General features: G+C 37.8%; 1 protein-coding gene across 9 annotated transcripts in view; it reads right to left on the bottom strand.

Moving 5' to 3' along the window:
* The window catches only part of LOC108039043 (sialin), a 155,540-nt gene that overhangs the window by 70,658 nt on the left and 63,316 nt on the right, over positions 1–21,566 (bottom strand). For 6 of the 9 annotated variants that reach the window (XM_044459236.1, XM_044459233.1, XM_044459238.1 and 3 more), the window contains 2 exons: positions 3,352–3,509; positions 2,229–3,299 (listed from right to left, as the gene is read on the bottom strand). In XM_044459236.1, the coding sequence (XP_044315171.1) occupies positions 2,229–3,299; positions 3,352–3,509 (1,229 nt within the window). Of the gene's footprint in view, positions 1–2,228; positions 3,300–3,351; positions 3,510–21,566 lie in introns of those variants that run through there. The other 3 variants (XM_044459240.1, XM_044459241.1, XM_044459239.1) reach the window with 3 other exon arrangements.

The following is a 21,566-nucleotide window of genomic DNA, read 5'->3' as shown; positions in this document are numbered from 1 at the left end:
TAGAATCTTGTAAGGAGTAGACCTATCTCTCCCAGTTCGCGTTTACACTATTTTGATAAAAAAGAATTATATTTTTTTCAAAGTGCTAAATCCCGAATTTGTTATTATATAGTTGTTTGATTTTTTTGTTATATGTTTAGACAAATTTTCTATATTTTTGTTACAAATTTCAGCACGCTATGGTCATTATTAGTATTTTTGACCGCTCTTCCATACAAGCGGATCCACTGTGCACTAGGAGACTACAGAAGTATTCTGGCAGTTACAGAAGGCGAACTAAAAGATCAATTCAGTGAGTTGCTCTTTCTTTCAAAACGAACTTAAATGCCTAGGACATAGTAAGCGAACAGGGCAACAAATTGGACCCTTATTAAGCAGGGACTGAAGAGAACCGGTACCGGTACCGAAACCGGAACCGTTTCCTTTTTACGGAACCGGAACTGGAACGAAACCGAAATTTTAATTTTCGATGGAACCGAAATTGAAACCGGAACCGCTAACAGATTTTTATAGGAACCGAAACCGGAACCGGAACCGGTATTCCAATCGGTTTCAGTCCCTGATATATACATATGTTGTCGCAATTACTTTTCTACACGATTATACATTAAAAAAATGGAACCGATACTGGAACAGGAACCGATTTGTAATATTTTTTAGGAACCGGAACCGAAACCGGAATCGTTTTGTGATTTTTCTTAGGAACCGAAATTGGAACCGGAACCGCTAACAGATTTTTATAGGAACCGAAACCGGAATCGGAACCGGTATTCCAATCGGTTTCAGTCCCTGATACATATGTTGTCGCAATTACTTTTCTACACGATTATACATTAAAAAAATGGAACCGATACTGGAACCGGAACCGATTTGTAATATTTTTTAGGAACCGGAACCGAAACCGGAATCGTTTTGCGATTTTTCTTAGGAACCGAAATTGGAACCGGAACCGCTAACAGATTTTTATAGGAACCGAAACCGGAATCGGAACCGGTATTCCAATCGGTTTCAGTCCCTTTTATTAAGTACCAACTATTTGGGATCTTCCTACGCAGGAAGTGCAGAGTTTCCTTGGCATGACGTCTTGGCACCAGATATTGGTTACAGAACAAGTAAGTACTCTGCAGGACATAGTAAGGCAAAAACAAAAAACAATTCAAACTCCCAACTCTCGACGTAACAAACCAATCACACGGTAAAATAAATTATTGCAAAAATAACATGCGACGATCAGACAAAATGGGATGAACATATTGAAGCCGACGGGATACAGTCCGGCTCAGTTACTGTAATAAAAAAAGTTCAAACTTTTAGGACTACAGCTGGATGAGGTAACAACAGGTTCTCGATTGAACTGAAGACCTTCAAGTTAAGATGTGAAAGACTGGATGGAAGCATACAAAATGCAAAAACACAAAAACGATAATAGAAGCCAAATATTGGCCAGTCAATTTTTCTGAAAGGTCATTGTGGTAACAAAACACTCGATGGGCAAGAAAATCAAACTAGCATACATCAACTCATTAATCCCAAACCCATTGCAACGGTAATGATAGTAATGTTTCCTGTATTCTACGTATGTTTCCCGTATTCTATCAATTATAGACCGACTGAAAAAAAATTGGAAAACAACCCTCTAACAGCCAGTCGAGGTGGAACAAGAGTCAAGACGAAGGCAGCACAACTACGGGTGGCGAGATGGTACCGCACGTCTTACACCTTGTGGACACAACCCAACACGACCGAAATATGTCGTGCAACAACAGAAGGATCGAGGCTGCCAGACAGGGAAACGACATCGACGACTAACCAAGGCCGAAAGTGCTGTATCCGAACCACCAAAAACACGGTCTGCAACAGAAGCCCGGCGTGGCAAAGTCTGTCTCACCAGGCAGGGACGTATTGAAGCACCAGCTGCAAAAGCGACCTTCAACCGCCTTTTTAAAAATCCATCAAAACGCATCCCAGACGAGCGTTTCCCGTCAGCCACCTTCCCCTCCCGCTCGAAATTCCTTACACGGCACGCCTCGGTGGACCTCACCAGAATCACCGTTAAAAATATGTATTATATTTTTGACTTGGTATATTGTTAAGCGGAAAATGCTTTTATCCTGCTTTTTTCTAAAGTTTACAGCACATCCTTCTGAACTAAACTTAATATTAGAAAATTAAAATCTTAAATATAATAATACAAGTAATATAATATCAAAGTTTAGTGTGTACTTTACCTCTCGAGTTACTAAAAATCCAGCCGTCAACGGGGAAATAAACGACGCAGACATATGAATTGTTTGGCAAAATGCCAGAACGGCAGCAGAATGTCCATAATTGGGCGCTAAGTCAATTATATTAGCCATGGCTCCCGCATAAGATGCAGTTATAAATATCACCGCTATAAACCATACTGTTAACAAAATGTGTACATTATCTATATAACCGATACAATATATTAAGAGCCCTGGAATAATTTGTGATAGAGCTGTAAATAATTTTCTTACATTAGTTAAATTTAAAACCTTGTACATTACAAATTTATCAGCCAAAAAACAAAAAAATACCGATGAAATATATGAGCAAACAAATGGCATTCCAGATAAAAAGCCATTGGTTTCAAAATTAAACTTTAAAACGTTTCCCATAAAAGTGGGACCATTAACAATAAAAATATAGTGAACAAATATTCGACCAAATGTCGTTATAGCAATCGCCCAAGCAGGTAAGGACTTAAAAATTTGCAACCAGGGCACTTTAACTTTGGCTGCATGGTAAACTTCTCTTCTGATATTAAGTTCTATGTAATTTAGTTCTTCTTCAGCAATCCGAGGATGTTCTCGGGGGGTATTGAAGGCTAGTAAATACCACATTAAACACCATCCAAGTCCTAACGTACCAGTAGTATAAAAAACGTATGGCCAACCAAATTCCGATAAAATAAACCCGCACAATGGGTAAGTTAAACCGATACCAATACTGAAACCTTGAAAACTTGACATAAAACGTGAACGTTCCGTAAGCGGTATCCAATAGCCAACTATAGCATACATGGCAGGCCAGGTTAGGCCAGAAGCAAATCCCTGAATAGATCTTAACACAATAACAGCTATGTAATGTAATTGTGCTGCTAACGGCATCAAAATACTACATATAGCTGTTGCTAACTGTGACCATCCAAATACGCACTTAGTTCCAAACAGTTCCGTGGCAACCCCTCCAGCCACCTGTGATAACACATAGCACCAATAAAATGAACTTATTATGACAGATTTTACCATAGATATTCGGTCGTCAGAGCCACCACCCTAAAAATATTAAAATAAAATAACTTTATATTTTTTTTTATTATAATATTACCAAAACTGTTTGCGATCCGTAATTCGATTGGTTTTGAGTTGAATTGCCATTTGAAATCATAGCTACCAAAGCAAAATTCATATCATTGCGCATCATAAAAGAGACCAGAAAGCCAGACCAAGAAAGGAAATAAAGCACTAATCGAGCCGGAATTTTGTCTGTAATGATACGTATTCGAATATTATAATATTTTTTTAACGAAAGTGAAACCAGCATCAAAGATCTTATAGCTAATGGGACTAATTAAATTAATCTTAAATTATTCACCGTTACATAAGGATGGGTGAAAGACTGATGTGATTAGACAACAAGAAAGGAAAGCCAACTTCGGGCGGAGCCGAAGTTGATACACCCTTGCAGAATACTCTGTAAATTATATTCTCCAAAATTATTCATATGATGCATTCTTAATACTCATGAAAATCCCAACTTCCTAACTTTAAAAACACCAAAGTTATGGCATTTCCAATCGTTCAGTTATATGGCAGCTATAGGATATAGTCGTCCGATCCATATGAACTTTGGTAGGTCGGATTAATTGGCCAAAAATAAAACCCATAGGAAATCCCAACTTTCCAACTTTACAAACACCAAAGTTATGGCATTTTCGATCAATCAGTTATATGGCAGCTATAGAATATAGTCGGCCGATCCTTATGAAATTTGGTAGGTCGGATTGATTGGCCAAATATAAAACCCATAGGAAATCCCAGCTTCCTAACTTTACAAACACCAAAGTTATGGCATTTCCGATCAATCAGTTATATGGCAGCTATAGGATATAGTCGGCCGATCCCGGCCGTTCCGACATATATACTGCGTGCAAAGAAAAAAAGGGTGTGTGCAAAGTTTCAATTCGACATCTTTAAAACAGAGAGACTAGTTCGCGTAGAAACAGACAGACGGACAGACGGACATGGCTATATCAACTCCCGAGGTGATCCTGATCAAGAATATATATACTTTATATGGTCGGAGATGTCTCCTTCACTGCGTTGCACACTTTTGGCCAAAATTATAATACCCTCTGCAAGGGTATAATTACAATCAGTGTTGGTCGAAAATCTGCATGAAGATTCTCCTCGAATGGGTTCCAAACAATCAATAAGGAATTTAAAATATTTTAATTTATCTGTGCTGGCTACCATGATATTTTTCTCAAACAAAAATGTAATCTACATTCAAAGTTAAAACTCCAGGTTAAAGGAAAAAATCGATTATAGTAAGAGCAAAAAATTCTGAAAAACTCATGCAAGTCATAGTTAGATCTACAATGACATCTCCGACCCTATAAAGTTGATATAAGCATGTCCGTCTGTGAGTCTGTCCGTCTGTCTGTTTCTACGCGAACTAGTCTCTCAGTTTTAAAGATATCGAATTGAAACTTTGCACACACTCTTCTTTCCTTTGCACGCAGTATATAAATCGGAACGGCCGGGATCGGCCGACTATATCCTATAGCTGCCATATAACTGATTGATCGGAAATGCCATTACTTTGGTGTTTGCAAAGTTAGGAAGTTGGGATTTTCTATGGCTTTTATATTTGGCCAATTAATCCGACCTACCAAATTTCATAAGGCCGACTATATCCTACAGCTGCCATATAACTGAACGATTGGAAAAGCCATAACTTTGGTTTTTTTAATGTTAGGAAGTTGGGATTTTTTATGAGTATTAAGAATGCATCATATGAATAATTTTGGAGAATATAATTTACAGACTATTCTGCAAGGGTATATCAACTTCGGCTCCGCCCGAAGTTAGCTTTCCTTTCTTGTTTTATGGTAATATAATTTTACGTCTTACCAAGTTTATTAATTTTCTCACGAATACGGTTATAAATGTACCGAGCATCGTTCTAGGCTAGGAAGGGTAAATTAATTAACAGTTCTCTACTGGAATAAGAAGGTAAGATAAGACTTGCACCACAATTTGGAAACCTTTTGGCAAAGAGGAGAAAGATTTTCTGTACAATGCTGTCAATATGTTTTTCGCATTGTGGACTTCTGATGGGAGTCAAATTTTTTAGAATAGGAAGGATTAGCGAACTAAATAATTACATCAAAATCATCGTTCCATGGACGATAAATAATAAAAAAACAGATCGTTTCCAAAGTCAGTGCAAATGACGTTTGTTTGGGAACTACTTTTGAAGACCTTTATCACAACTAAAGTAACCTATAAAAGGTTAGTAGTGGTTGAAGTAACCTCCAAAAGGTTAGTCGGGGTGGACTAACCTTTTCGACGTTACTTCAGGTGTGATAAAGGGCTTCAAAAGTACTTTCCAAATAGACGTTTGAGATACTTCCGGGAATATTGCGCTGTGACCATCAGCTCAAAGGTATTTCTGAAGTTATTCTGTTAACTTTTTCGAATGTTCCATGTCTTTGACGGAAGCCAAATTGATGTGCCAGGATAACATTGTGTGCTTCCAGATATGGTATTATGCGTATAAGGAGGCAATTTAGACAGACACGATAATAAACTTATTGGTCTGTAGAATGAAGGAATTGTGTGGTCTTTTCCGGGCTTCGGTATCATTATGATAGTAGATGTTTTCCATTTGCCCGGATAGTAGGCGAGACGTATGATCCCATTGAATAGTTTGGAAGTTCAATTATCATTTTTGGTGTTATAAGGTCGAATCCTTTTTCGATTTCAGATCCCCGATGACTTTCGCAATCTGTTGAGTTTCTTATCGGAGTAACTGTTTAGATTGGAGAGCTCAGATCTGGGTGAGCCCTCCACAGAGGATGTTTTGTATTGGTTGGCGAAAGTTTTCCGATGTACCGTAGTTGAGCATTAGGGTCTTTCTTCAGGGCTCGGTTTAGTGTGCGAGTTGCTTCCTTAAGAAGTTGTTTTGAAAATGGCGATCTGTTGGTTTGCCAAGCACGTCGTAGTTGTATCTTTTCCAGTACAAGCTGTTTCAAGTGCAGATTTTGAAATTTTGGGTTTGCACGTCCTTCAATTGTGGTGTTGAAATAGTTGCTGCTGCCACGAGTACATCTTCAAGAGCATCAGTGGATCTTTCGATGTCCGCTTCGATGTTGAGCTGCGGAGTTAGTATTATGTGGGAACTTACATACTTTTTATATTTTACCCAGTTTGTTCTGTGCGATGTCAGTCTCTGATGGTGATCTGGATTTTCTGGGCTTTGAAGAAGACTTAGCACTGGCGAATTGTCAGATGAAATTTCCGAAAACGCTTTGGCGCTTATTATTTTGCAAGGAATGTTTTTTGTCACCTTAAAATCGATTAAGTCTGGGACTTTCCTGGGGTCTGCTGGCCAGTATGTGGGGCTACCTGTAGAAACATAGTCCAATTTGTTGCTCAGTTTTATGATTGCATTATAGTATTGCCTTCCTTTGGGAGTCACGAGTCGTGACCCAGTTGGTACGTTTGAAGCGTTCTTTAAATAAGTTGTAAAAATCCATGAATTGTCCTTCAGAAATTGTAAAGCGAGGCGGGCACTAAACAGCGGCTATGGAAAGGTGTCCGCTACCTGCCTGCAAGTAATTAGTCTCAAACCTTTCACGAAAGTGTTTGATGCGTTCCCTGATTAGGATGCCGGTTCCGCCGGCAAACCTGGATGATCTGTGCGGTAGAAGGTGTAGCCTCTTATTTGAAAATTGCATTTGTTTGTGAGGTGCATGTCTATCAGTATCACAATGTCGATATGATTTTCATTCAGAAACTGTGTTATTTCAAGTTTGAGCCGGGAAACGCCATTGGCGTTCCTCATGGTTATTAGTAGATTTGCCATGGTCGTTTTCCTGTTCCTGTTCGAAGGGTATCGGCGTATGAGAATCCCTTCTGGGTATTTAGCTGACCAAATGAGGATCTTGCAGCCGCCCCGAAAAATACACCTGGCGTCGTTTTGAATAAGTGTACACGTTTTGAGTGTTTTGGTGGCGCGTAGACCACACAGCCCCTGTAGTTTGCCGTGTGATTTCCTCCGCAGTTTCCACATTTCTTCTTTTGGGGATATTTCTTGTTGGCAGGGCAATTGGCGGAATTGTGAAAGTCTCCACAAACTACACATACTGATCGAAGTTTGCAGTATGTTCTGGTGTGTCCATACTCCTGACAGTTTGTACATTGATAGCTGACAACTTATACTTCTTCTTATTTCGTGTAAAGAGAATCTTCAAATGATTTCTTCTAAATATGGGAAAATTTGTAAGTTTCTAGAGATAATGTGAATAATTAGTGAAGGGTTTTGAACATGGTTTCAGCTTAACCCGCAAGAATACTATCGGGACATGGCGAATAAACAGGCTTAACACGAAGAAGACGTTTAAAATCATTATTATAACACTGAGAATTATGCACGATGAGTCTTGATTGACAACAGGTATTTATATTTTTCTTATAAAATCTGACTTAACATATCTTAAGTCTGTCAACTCTTTGCTAAGACAATGAGATTTGTTGGAGATCAAAGGATAGTACCACAGAACACAGTAACTAAAAAATTGTTATTGAAATTTTTAAAAAAATAAGGTAGGTAAATATCTGACCAATTAAAGCCATATGTATTCCTTCTTGACTTCTCTTTTCTTTCTGTAACGTTACCCGTGTCGATTATCACTTCGATGATGAATGTAATGGACAGAAACGCACCTTTAGGATTTGATACTATACTCAAGTCAAGGAGGCAAGAAGTAGTGAATTTTAAACAAAGATTACTTGTCAGCAGATCATCAATACAATCTTGTTGTACTACAAGTAGTAAGTTATCGATCACGTAACTCCAGTTATATTGAAATCTTCTAGAACTACCAACTAATCCTTATTGGGAAGGTTTTTTGAAACAGACTTAATAACGGAAAGGTGACTTACATAATTAGGGAGTTTAGGTAGTTCAGGCGGAATATAGTAAATTCAATTGAATTTATGAACAAACAAGAAAGGAAAACTAACTTCGGGCAGAGCCGTATCAACTTCGGCTTGCAGAATACTCTGTAAATTATATTCTCCAAAATTATTCATATGATGCATTCTTAATACTCATAAAAAATCCCGACTTCCTAACTTTTACAAGAAAGGAAGAAATATACCATTGCAGTTATTACAAAACGACTACAATTCGATTTCTATGCCTATATTACTAAAAACAACGAAACTATGTCGATTTTGCGTTGCATTTTGCCCTCGTTTTTATGGCAGCTATATGATATTATTGTCCGAATTTGACAAAGCTAAAAGCGTAATTCTGATATAGTAAATAATTACTATATCTCAAAGAAATATTAAGATAAATAAAAAAACAGTAAAATACATTTTTTTTCATTTTTATTATACCCTTGCAGACGGTATTATAATTTTGGTCAAAAGTGTGCAACGCAGTGAAGGAGACATCTCCGACTCTATAAAGTATATATATTCTTGATCAGGATTACCTCCTGAGTTGATATAAGCATGTCTGCCTGTGCGTCTGTCTGCCCATCTGAGGGACTAGTTTGCGTTGAAACGGACGGACGGGCAGACTGTGCTCCAATGCAGGTATGCAATAACCTAAGCTCATCAGCAGTAACTAGCACCGCAATTTCTTTAACAACGTCAACTGTAACTACAACAACAACTGCAACTGTATCGACTGCTCGTTTAATGACATCATCAGCTAGCAGCGCAAATATTAATACGTCTGCCGCTGTGCTGCCCGAAAAACAGAACAAAAACAATGAATGTGCTAAGCCGGCTGTGCAGACTGGTATGGATCGCTACATCCAATTCAAAAGGAAGCTGAGCCCTTTAAATTCTCAACGCAAAATAACCCGTAACAATGCTAGCCTAGCTGGAATAGAAACGCCCATGAACTCAAACCGATTTAAAATCTTGGAAGACGCATATGACGTTGAGGCGGCCGAAGAAAAGGAAGCCAAAACCTCCGCCTATTTATATTCGAGAAAAAAGTTCCAATGTTCTTGTCAACAAAATTATCGAGCTTATTGGGAAGGATAACTTCCACATAATACCTCTACTAAAGGGCAACATCCAAGAGACAAAGGTTCAAATAAAGTCTGAAGATAATTACAGAGTATTATCGAAATATCTTACCGAGAATAAAAATAACTTTTACACGTATCAGCTAAAAAGTAGCAAGGGCCTGCAAGTCGTACTTAAGGGCATAGAGTCCGACGTAACGCTTGCAGAGATAACAAAGGCGCTACAAGAGAAGGGATTTAGCGCTAAGACAGTCTTCAACATCCTTAACAGGGATAGAAAGCCGCAGCCACTCTTTAAGGTTGAGCTCGAACCAAAAAATAAGCCCCTAAAGAAATACGAAGTGCACCCTATTTACAATCTTCAGGTTCTGCTGCACCTCGGAATTACAGTTGAGGAACCGCGCAAACGCAATGGGTCGGTACAATATGCGAAGTGCCAAATATATGGCCATACAAGGTCATACTGTAAACTGCGCCCGGTGTGTGTAACTTGTGAAGAGCTTCATGACTCCGCACACTGCCCAGCGAGCAAAGATGACTGCAACTCGAAAAAGTGCGACAACTGCGGTGGCAATCACACTGCTTACTACAGAGGCTGCCTTGTTTATAAGGAGATGAAAAGTCGCAGCCACCAGAGAGGAACTGACGCCCGCACCCAAAATAAACAGGTGACAGCTTCAAGATCAAACCCTGAAGTCTTCTTCTCGACTGCAGCCAGATCCTCACTAGGACCCATAAACTCTAATAAAAATGTGACTTACGCAAGCGCTTTAAAATCAGGACTGGCTAACTCTGTTTCAAAAACTTCATTTCTGCAATCAGCATACCAAGAACCGAACACGGCTCAGCAGCAACAATTCCCGGAGCAGTCAAAAAGCAACTTTAAAGATATGATATGATGTTTCACAACAATCTAAATAATGACTTCCCTAAGGATACTAGAACGCTAACGGCGTCTCAGAGCATAAACTTGAGTTAGCTCAATTCCTACTCGACAACGATATCTACGTAATGCTGCTTGCAGAAACACACCTTACAAACAAATACAATTTTCAACTACGAGGTTATTCTTTATACGTAACAAATCATCCAGATGGTAAAGCACATGGTGGGACTGGAATTCTAATCAGAAGCCGTATTAAGCACAACTATCATAACAAATTTGCTAAAAATTACCTACAGGACACTTCTATATATATACAAATAAATACTGGCAACCAACTTACACTAGCCGCCGTATACTGCCCCCCTCGCTTCACTATAGCTGAAGATGAGTTTATGCAGTTTTCAACTCACTAGGAGACCACTTCATAGCAGCAGGAGACTACAATACCAAGCACACACACTGGGGATCACGTCTCGTGACTCCAAAAGGAAAACAGCTCTAAAATGCAGTTATAAAAGCCAAGAACAAGCTGGACTCTGTTTCTCCTGGCAGACCAACATACTGGCCGGCAGACCCAAAGAAACTACCCGATCTAATAGACTTTGCAATTACCAAAAACATTCCTAAAAGTCTGATAAGCGCCGAATGTCTCTCGGATCTTTTATCTGATCACTCGCCTGTCCTGTTTATTCTACTCCGACATCCAGGCGCATTGGAGCAATCGTATAAATTGACATCACAAAAAACCAATTGGATTAAGTACAAGAAATACATTAGCTCACACATTGAGCTAATTCCTCATCTCAACGATGAAGCCAACGTAGACAGATTTGTTAATACACTGGAGTCTGTACTCGTCTCTGCAGCTCGAGTTTCAACACCCCAAACTACAAGTACGCAAAGCAACCAAAAGAAGACAAATCTACAATTAGAACAGCTCGTCCTCGAAAAGCTTACGTCGAGAGTGGCAACTCCACAGATCGCCATCTGCTAGGCAAAGCTTCAAATATGCCTCACGTCAACTCACAAAAGCTTTACAGCAAGAAGAAGCACATGTCCACCGACGCTACATAGAGCAATTGTCAACATCTAGTACAAAACACTCACTATGGAGAGCTCACCCTACTCTAAGCTCACCGAAAGTAACCGTGATGCCGATTAGAAATCCCACAGGCGGCTGGGCGCGCAGCGATGCAGACAGAGCCAGCACGTTTGCCAACCACCTTAAAAATGTCTTCCAACCAAATCCTGCCACTAGTGCGTTCACCTTGCCGACTTTACCAGATGAGCCTCAGCTTCAACATGAACCAATTGAGTTTCGCCCAAACGAAATCGTTTACATCATCAAAAATCAGCTGAATCCGAAAAAATCCCCGGGCTGCGACCTCATAACTCCCAAAATGATCATTGAGCTCCAATATTGCGCCGTTTGCACTATCACCCAGCTTTTTAATGCAATCGCAAAACTTGGCCACTTTCCAGTGAGATGGAAAAAGTCGATTATAATAATGATAGCAAAGCCGGGAAAAGACCACACAATTCCCACGTCGTATACACCTATAAGCCTACTCTCATGCTTATGTAAACTCTTTGAAAAATGCGTATTGACTCGGATAAACACATACCTAAGAATCCAGGAACGAATTCCGTCACATCAATTTCGGTTTCGTGAAAAGCACGGAACAATTGAGCAAGTCAACCGGATAACATCAGAAATTCAGAAGGCGTTCGAAAAACGAGAATACTGTACTGCCATATTTTTAGATGTCTCTCAATCATTTGATAGAGTTTGACTAGAAGGTCTAATGTACAAGATCAAGACAATGCTCCCCTACAACACCATAAGCTTTTAGAGTCTTACCTCTACGACAGAAATGCAACACTGCTATAACTGATGATTTCACTATTGGAGCTGGAGTTCCTCAAGGAAGAGTGCTTGGGCCAACATTATATGTCCTCTACACAGCAGACATCCCAACAAGCACACGACTAACAACATCTACGTTTGCTGATGATACAGCCATTCTCAGCCGCTCAAAATGCCCGATGCAAGCAACTGCGCAGCTAGCTCTTCATCTGGTCGATGTTGAAAAGTGGCTATCAGATTGGCGAATTAAAGTGAACAAACCAAAATGCAAGCACATTACGTTCACCCTGAACAGGCAAATCTGCCCGCCGCTTATGTTAAACCATATTCTACTCCCGCAAGCAAACGAAGTGACATATCTAGGAGTACACCTCGACAGAAGACTCACATGGCGCCGGCACATTGAAGTCATAAGAACACACCTAAAGCTAAAAGCCAGTAGCCTTCATTGGCTTATCAACGCTCGGTCTCCCCTTGAATCTTGAATATGAAGTCCTGCTGTATAACTCGGTACTAAAACCTATATGGACGTACGGCTCACAGTTATGGGGGAATGCCAGCAATAGCAATATTGACATAGTTCAGCGAGCTCAGTCGAAGATCTTGAGAACAATCACCGGGGCACCGTGGTACGTTCGCAACGAAAACATACTTCGCGACTTAAACATCCTACCAGTCAAAGAAGTGATCGCAGAATAGAAGGAAAAGTACTTTACCAAGCTTTCGTTGCACCCTAACCACCTGGCGAGAGGTCTTACAAGGTTGATTAACCAATCAAGCCTTCGTCGCAATGACTTACCCACCCAGCGACCGACTTGAGGGACGCGCAACCAGAATGCAGTCTTATTATTCTGCTAGTTAAATTTTAATGTTAAGATTGGTAAACTTATTGCTTAAGAGAAGATCCAATAAATATCATCATGTGATAGTGTTTTTTTTTAAATAAATTTTTCTTTTTCATTTATTGCTTCCGAAAATATAATATAAATAATTTGTCGATAGGAACTCTATTACCGACATATTACCGACCCAACTGAGCTGGAGCATACGGTTTCAGGACAATGATATTGGAAGATAACATAAGAAAATTGGAATTTTTTACCTTTACGTTTAAGTTTTGGTCCTTAGTGCCGTGTTTTATGTAAGACAATACATCAGAAAATATTTGATAAGGGGAAAGCAGAGAAACAAATATTTGATCCTATAGTTGGGCCCCTTAGTACATTTTTTAGAAGATATTAATAATTTTTTTTGTTTTACATTAAGTTTATTTAAATATCAATTTGGCTTGTGCCATTGATGTTTACGATGCAATTTTATAAGGAAAATGATTAGATATGAATAACGTTAGAGTTTAGTACTTTTTGAATAATGTTAAATTTAATAAAACGTGTATTTATTAATATTAACATTTCGATTATTCTGGAGGCTACATTTAGTTTGGATACAAATTTATGTATACTAGAATGTTAATAATTTTTTATTTGGGACTAATAAGGTTAATGGTAGAAATCAATTGGTAAAGTTTCGGACAATAATAATTCACATTACGGCAGAAAAAAAGTATTTATGTGAATATTATTTATACATTTATTTAATATTAAGAGGTAGCAGAAATATATAATGAAAATATAAACGAAATCTTGTGTTCCAAGCCACTTATTTTGTCCAGCTCTGAGAGTTATCCTTACTGAATTGAGGCCATTGATCTCGAACTATCAACGATTTCCAAATAGGTTTTGCATGCTTCCTTTAATTACATTATTCCGAGTGTTTTTGATTGATTGCGTCCAAGCTTTAAGGCACTTTGTTTTTTGTTATTTGATTCATAAATATTTAATTTGTAATTGCAAGTGGCTTGTTTATTATTGACTTTTTTAATGGCATTCGTCAACTGTTGTGTTTTGCAACCTGCGATCCGTATATTCTTACGTCTTCGGCTTTTGCCTTTTAACGCGCTATTACACTTGCAAATAATACACCTTTGCAGTTAAAATAAAAATGAATTAGTCAATACTTGTATTTTACAAGTTCCCATCAATAAAATTATTTATGCCCTTATGTATATCAAACCAGATATGACGAGAGCAACAACTTTTGTTTACGCACTTTGCGTTTGAAATTGAAGACTAGTTGTCATTTATGCTTTGTGTATTTTGTATTTTGTCGTGACTTATCGTCTGTATTCTTTTTAGTTAAGCCCATTTCTACGCATCTAGTGATGATATTGGGCAAAAACTCTTGTTTCTGTTGCATGTAGTAAATAGATCCGAACGAGCCGGTTCGGTCTACAATATCATGTTGTTCCTATTGACATAAAAGGTAAATAAAAGCATAACAAAGAGTTTACCTATATATACTTAACTAGCTGTTCCCGGCGCGACTTCGTTCGCTTAAAATTAGTTTTGAGTACGGTTGTCATGACTTTCCCATTTCCACACCACCCCTGAGGTAGAGAAATTGGCGCGTTTTTTTTTAATATGGTATCTCCAATTAGACCTATTCCACTGAAACTTTCTAGGTTTAATAATGTTAATTAATATGATTACTTTAAAACCTCTGTGTAAACAACATTTTTAGAAGATCCTTCAGGAGCGAGAATAATAAGGCTACTGGCAGAGCTAACTCTAGAGCATGCGACATAAAATTGTCCATGAGAGAAGCAATCTTCTCTAAGATCTAGTCCAGCCAGCTTCAAAGTCTGCCCCTGCGATTTATTTATAGTTATTGCAAAGCAAACTTTTAGAGGGAATTGTAGCCTTTTAAACTTAAACGGCAGACTGGATGGTATTAATGGGATCCTGGGTATAAACACTGTTTCCCCCTTCGCGCACCCCGTAAATACTGTTGCTTCGATTACATTCTTATGAAGACCTTTTATCTGCAATCGTGTCACATTGCATAACTTTGGGGGACTTAAATTTCGCAATAACATTACGGGTGCTCCAATCCTAAGAGACAGATTATGCTGAGGAATTCCTGGAGGATTCAAAGAATTTAAAAATTCAACAGGGTAATAAACAGCATTATCAGCATCAGGAACAGAGTCGACCGATTTATAGGAGACTTCTAAACCATCAAATGAGTTTAGCAATAAATTATTAATAGTGGTTGCTCTTTCATTTTTCGTTGTCAAAATGGCGCGCTCAGATAGCCAATCTAAGCTTTTACATGATATGTTGGAAATGTCAGGAAATATTTTGGATGTAAGGTCTTGAACGTTTTTGACTACATTTCCTAAGCGTGATGTTATAACTATTTTTCCATCAACTGTTGGATGGACGCCATTCCCAATTTTTAAAAGAGTTTCGGCAAAAATTCCTGCAGATATGTCTCCTTTTAAGTGCACTCGAATATTTTTCGTGAGCGCTAGTTTGCTTATCTGTGGCCATAAAAATGAAGATTTTAAACAGGCCTTTATTTCGTCAGCTCTTGTACCTCTTGGCACAACAGGAAGGGTTTGGTGAAAGTCTCCAGCTAGCAGGACTGTAATACCACCCATCAACATAGTATTCTCATTAATATCTTGCAGGGTTGTATTTATGGCTTCAAGCCCACCTTTATGTGACATTGTGCACTCATCCCAAACAATTAACTTACAATCTTTAAACACCGCAGCCATATTACATTGCTTTGAAATAGAGCAATGAGGTGTTTTTAAATCAACTAAATCCAAAGGAAGTTTAAATGTAGAATGAGCAGTTCGACCTCCATTGAGCAGGGTAGCAGCTATACCGGAAGATGCTACAGCTAGGGCTATTTTTTTTTTACTTCCAACTTTTGCCAAAAATAAGTTTGTCAAGAAGGTTTTACCTGTCCCTCCAGGTGCATCCAAAAAAAATATTTCACCAATCTCAGCCCCAACGCTTTGTAAAATTGTATTGTATACGACTTTTTGCTCATTCGCTTAATATTAGTTTGGAGTTAGGAAATTGGGTTGTCAGGACTTTCTTATTTCTTATTTGCGCGTTTTTTGTAAACCTTTGTGTTAACAACCTTTGTAGAAGATCTTTCAAGAGAGAGAATCAGAAGGATACTGGCAGAGCTATATAATAAATGAAAGTGATCCAAGTAAAAGTCGTGAGCTTGTATACTTTTTATCAGTTACAATGTTATCAATGCAATTTTAGTTTGCGCACAAATATGTATACTTGTTTGTAAATTGGAATTTGTTATTTTCAAATTTCTTGTTTTGAATGAAACGAAAACCTTTGTACACACAGTAAAAGATTGGCATCCAATACAAAAACAGCAAAGTAACGTATTATTTTCAGATTCCACATTTGATCGATAAACGGGTATAATAAATCATTTTATTTGTATTTAAGCACATTATCTACTTTCGAATAGAAACATACACACAAAAAGTTCGAATCTTAAGATTAATATTTAACTTGGAAACATTTTGGCTTTGCTTACAGAATTTGTAGTAATTTTCTATTTTCTTCCATGGTGGAAATTAAATAAGGCTCTTTATTGATCGAAAATCATATTGATCGGAGCAGCAGTTTAAGTTTTTAAAATCCTAAACAAATTTAACTTAAATTGCCTCTTTCCCCTCCCCTTTCCCTGCAGCACTACCCCTCCCCCTCATCAGTTTTCTTAGCTGTTGCTCTCTCGGCCGTCGCTCTCTTGGCATCCGCTCTCTGGGTTTCGTTCTCTCGACAGGCTCCCGCAAAATGCAACGCAATAACTTAGAAAATCTAAATAAATTCGTTTAAAATACTTAAAACAAGAGAGAACGCTATAGTCGGGTGCCCCGACTATCAGATACCCGTTACTCAGGTAAAGGGAGTGCGAGGGAGATGGAGATAGAAACTTTGATCACGCATAACTTTTTAACGAATGGTCCGATTTGAAAAATTTCTTCTACATTTCGATAGGTATTGATAAACACAATAAAACTGCATTTTTACTTTTCCGAAATATTTAAATTTTTAAAATCGTATATTAGCTATTGTGGGCGTTAAAGGGGGCGTGGCACATTTTTGAAACAAACTTGCGCTGCATAGGAACTCCTAGAATCTGCATGCAAAATGTCAATCTTCTAGCTTTTATAGTTTCCGAGATCTCAGCGTTCATACGGACGGACAGACGGACAGACGGACATGGCTATATCGACTCGGCTAGTGATCCTGAACAAGAATATATATACTTTATAGGGTCGGAAACGCTTCCTTCTAGCTGTTACATACTTTTGCACGAATAAAATATACCCTTTTACTCTACGAGTAACGGGTATAAAAATGTTAAAAACTTGAAAAATTAAACTTAAGCATTTGGGCCATAGAATAACTATTGAGCGAAAAATCATCTTGATCGGAGCAGCGGTTTAGATTTTTTAAATCGAAAAGTTAATTTTAAATGTAGCCCCCAAATTATGGGGGATATCAAAATTTCTTTTAGATTTCTAATTAGGCCTTTTCAAAACCTAAAATTCGGAGAAAACCAAATATCGAAATTCCAACCAGTTTAGAAGTTAAGCTTAAATACATCAACTTTTTTTGCTCAGAATAATGGATGTTGGAGCTGTTTGGGGCCACTGGGGGGACATATCGGATCTTAGTGGGCGCCCACGCCCCCAATGGAATACTGTGAAAAAATTTGGCTGCTCTTGCTCTTACGGTTTGGGCTGTGGCCGTATCCCCTTAAAAATCGGTCTTTCATTTTCTAATCTTTAGAGATGAAAGTGATCCAAGTAAAAGTCGTGAGCTTGTATACTTTTTATCAGTTACAATGCTATCAATGCAATTTTAATTTGCGCACAAATATGTTTGTAAATGGGAATTTGTTATTTTCAAATTTCTTGTTTTGAATGAAACGAAAACCTTTGTACACACAGTAAAAGATTGGCATCCAATACAAAAACAGCAAAGTAACGTATTATTTTCAGATTCCACATTTGATCGATAAACGGGTATAATAAATCATTTTATTTGTATTTAAGCACATTATCTACTTTTGAATAGAAACATACACACACATTGTATGTATGTACATGTATTGTACATATAAGCAAATCAAAACATATCCAAATATACATATGTACATACGTATTTGGTCAAAAGTTCGAATCTTAAGATTAATATTTAACTTGGAAACATTTTGGCTTTGCTTACAGAATTTGTAGTAATTTTCAATTTTCTTCCATGGTGGAAATTAAATAAGGCTCTTACTTCTGCTACAAAATGAAAAATAAAACCTAAGCATTTGATCCACAGGACTGACTATTGATCGAAAATCATATTGATCGGAGCAGCAGTTTAAGTTTTTAAAATCCAAAACAAATTTAACTTAAATTGCCTCTTTCCCCTCCCCTTTCCCTGCAGCACAACCCCTCCCCCTCATCAGTTTTCTTGGCTGTTGCTCTCTCGGCCGTCGCTCTCTTGGCATCCGCTCTCTGGGTTTCGTTCTCTCGACTGGCTCCCGCAAAATGCAACGCAATAACTTAGAAAATCTAAATAAATTCGTTAAAAATACTTTAAAAAATGTTAAAAACTTGAAAAATTAAACTTAAGCATTTGGGCCATAGAATAACTATTGAGCGAAAAATCATCTTGATCGGAGCAGCGGTTTAGATTTTTTAAATCGAAAAGTTAATTTTAAATGTAGCCCCCAAATTATGGGGGATATCGAAATTTCTTTTAGATTTCTAATTAGGCCTTTTCAAAACCTAAAATTCGGAAAAAACCAAATATCGAAATTCCAACTACTTTAGAAGTTAAGCTTAAATACATCCACTTTTTTTTGCTCAGAATAATGGATGTTGGAGCTGTTTGGGGCCACTGGGGGGACATATCGGATCTTAGAGGGCGCCCACGCCCCCAATGGAATACTGTGAAAAAATTTGGCTGCTCTTGCTCTTACGGTTTGGGCTGTGGCCGTATCCCCTTAAAAATCGGTCTTTCATTTTATAATCTTTAGGGATGATATACACTATTATTATCTTTTAGCAATTTCAGAAATACGGTTTTAGTTTGATACAAATCAAACGACTACATTATAGAACTGACATAGGAACGATCGAATAATTGTTTCGGAAAATCTACCTAGTATAAAATGCTTTGGATATATTTTCCCAGTTGTTTTAATTTTACGGAAATTAGATGAATTGGTTTTTTAAAACTTTTTTATGACTATAACTTCAGAACTTTTAAAGGGAAACTGCCAACTATATTGCGATGTGCAATGAATCGTTCTATGCTCATCTGCTGAGCGCTTAGAGCGCTAGTAAAACAAAAGATTTAGATCTACAACAATGAAGTACAACGAAGTGCATATACGAGGGCAGTCCGATAAGTACTTAGCCTCACCGCCCGATGGCGTCACTATCGCAAGAGAAATTTACTATCATGTAGTACATTCTCGTAGACTGCGTATGGAATCGGACGTGACCGCGGATTTTAGAAAAGTGGAGAAAGAGCAATATAGGTCTGTGATTCGATTCTTGTTTTTGAAAGGGAAATCGCGCAGCGAAATCAAAGAGCGCTTGGATGCTGTGTACGGTGACTCTTCTTCTTCGATGGCGACCGTCAAAAATTGGTTTAACGAGTTTCAACGTGGTCGCAAGTCGGTTTTTGATGAGCCACGCCCAGGTGTCCCGAAAACGGCTACCACGTAGGATAACGTGACAACGCACCGGCTCACACTTCCGCCCTCGCCAAGTCCAAATTGGGCTACAAACTGCTACCCCAATACCAAAAAAATTTTAGTTTTTCTTTTGGAGGCTAAGTACTTATCGGACCACCCTCGCAAGTTTAACAAATTAAATATAGGCTAATTAATTCTCCGCCCGGGAAAAGGTCAGAATGACTTCTTCTCTTGGTTATAAAGGAGTTAAATAATAGATTGCTGTCATTATGACTATATTCCGAAAAAAACAGTAGCGACGATCCGAACTAATAAAAGAGCAGCAGTGAGAGCTTCACCGTCATTGGGACTGTCAGTGAGTACAGCAATAGAACGCGAGTTCAAGCTAGCTTTCGCTTCAATGGCAAGCATTATCTTCGTAGCTTTATTCACCCAGTATCAACTTTTAAGTCAAATCGTTTTTATCTATTTTACAGCTCCCTCCCACAATCCACCAAACAACGGAGCGCGAGGAGGTGTGAATTTAATTTCAAAGGCAGCGCTGCAGCCGATTGTATCCAAGTTTTAAATATTTTAGTGGTCGAAGAACTGCTTCTTAAATTCGATGAACTTGACATACGCACCTACAAAGTGTTTGGCATTGTCGCAATACATGCGTTGCGGAATCATATAATTTTTTTAGACTAAGAATAAAATGGTTTGAGTTCAATATGTACTGCCTTAGACTAGGACAGAGAATTAGCGATGTACGTTTTATGATATTTTTGTAGGAAGTGAAAAAAGTCCAAAACAAATCAACTCTAGTAACCAAAAATAGTCAGATGAAAGCAAATCAATCATCATGATTTGGTTAAGTAGCCGATGCTTATATAGGTAACAAAGAACACATTTCACACTTTTCGTGTGATTTCTTGTGTATTTTGTATATGAATACAGCAGATGAAGATTAAGATATTCTACAATCCATTTTTAATATTCGTACGAAAAAGATTGATCCTTTAAAACCTAGGTGATAGAATCTGATCTGCCTTCAGTTGAGTTATTTCCTTTTGAAACTACGATGAATGTGCGATAATATAAAGACAAAAGTGTGTGGCAAGCCTTTGACGGTGACCAATCTTTGGCAGAAAGATTTTAAATTAATTTAATTAAATTTAAATTTTTTTTAAATTAAAGAACACGTCGAAACGATAAAAATTTACTGATGATTTAATCGGAGATGTTTTGAGTGTATTTTAATACCGTGTGTTTTCGCTCTTCTAACACTGCTCCTCTAAAATTAAGGCGTTATATACCTTTTTTTGTCGAAAAAAATAGAAAAGTTTGGATTTTTTTATGTATGTAGCAATTTTTTTTATTAAATGAATGATTCTATTTTCGAAAAGTTTAGTTTGTTGACAATGTTTATTCAAAAATTTGTGAAAAATATTGAATAGTTTATAAAGGGTGGCTGTTACCCTTAAACGCCTTTTTTTGGAAGAGCCTTGCGGTGGTAATTCCCCAGGACGAACGGGTCAAGTGAAACCGTTTAAATAAAAATATTTCATTAGTTTAGAGTAATTCCCCGCACCTGAACGATCGTTTTTATAATTTTATTTTGTGCAAACGTTTTATGCAAAAAATGAGGTTTTGGTTGCTAGAATTCTTACAAAGGTATATATTTCGGCGAAATAAAAATTTTTGCATGAAAAATCGATCGTTCAAGTACACACAAAATTCATTACGAACATTTTAAAAAAGTTTGGCCGTAGAACGGCCCTCACAATTTATTTTGTAGCCATGTAAGATTTTGTAGCCATGTAGGATTTTGTAGCCATGTAGGAATATTTATACCCGTTACTCGTAGAGTAAAAGGGTATATTGTATTCGTGCAAAAGTATGTAACAGCTAGAAGGAAGCGTTTCCGACCCTATAAATCTCGG

This window comes from Drosophila rhopaloa, unplaced genomic scaffold, assembly GCF_018152115.1.
Source record: "Drosophila rhopaloa isolate 14029-0021.01 unplaced genomic scaffold, ASM1815211v1 contig_182, whole genome shotgun sequence".
Classification (NCBI taxonomy): Eukaryota; Metazoa; Arthropoda; class Insecta; order Diptera; family Drosophilidae; genus Drosophila; species Drosophila rhopaloa.
This window is presented reverse-complemented; position numbering and strand designations above follow the sequence as displayed.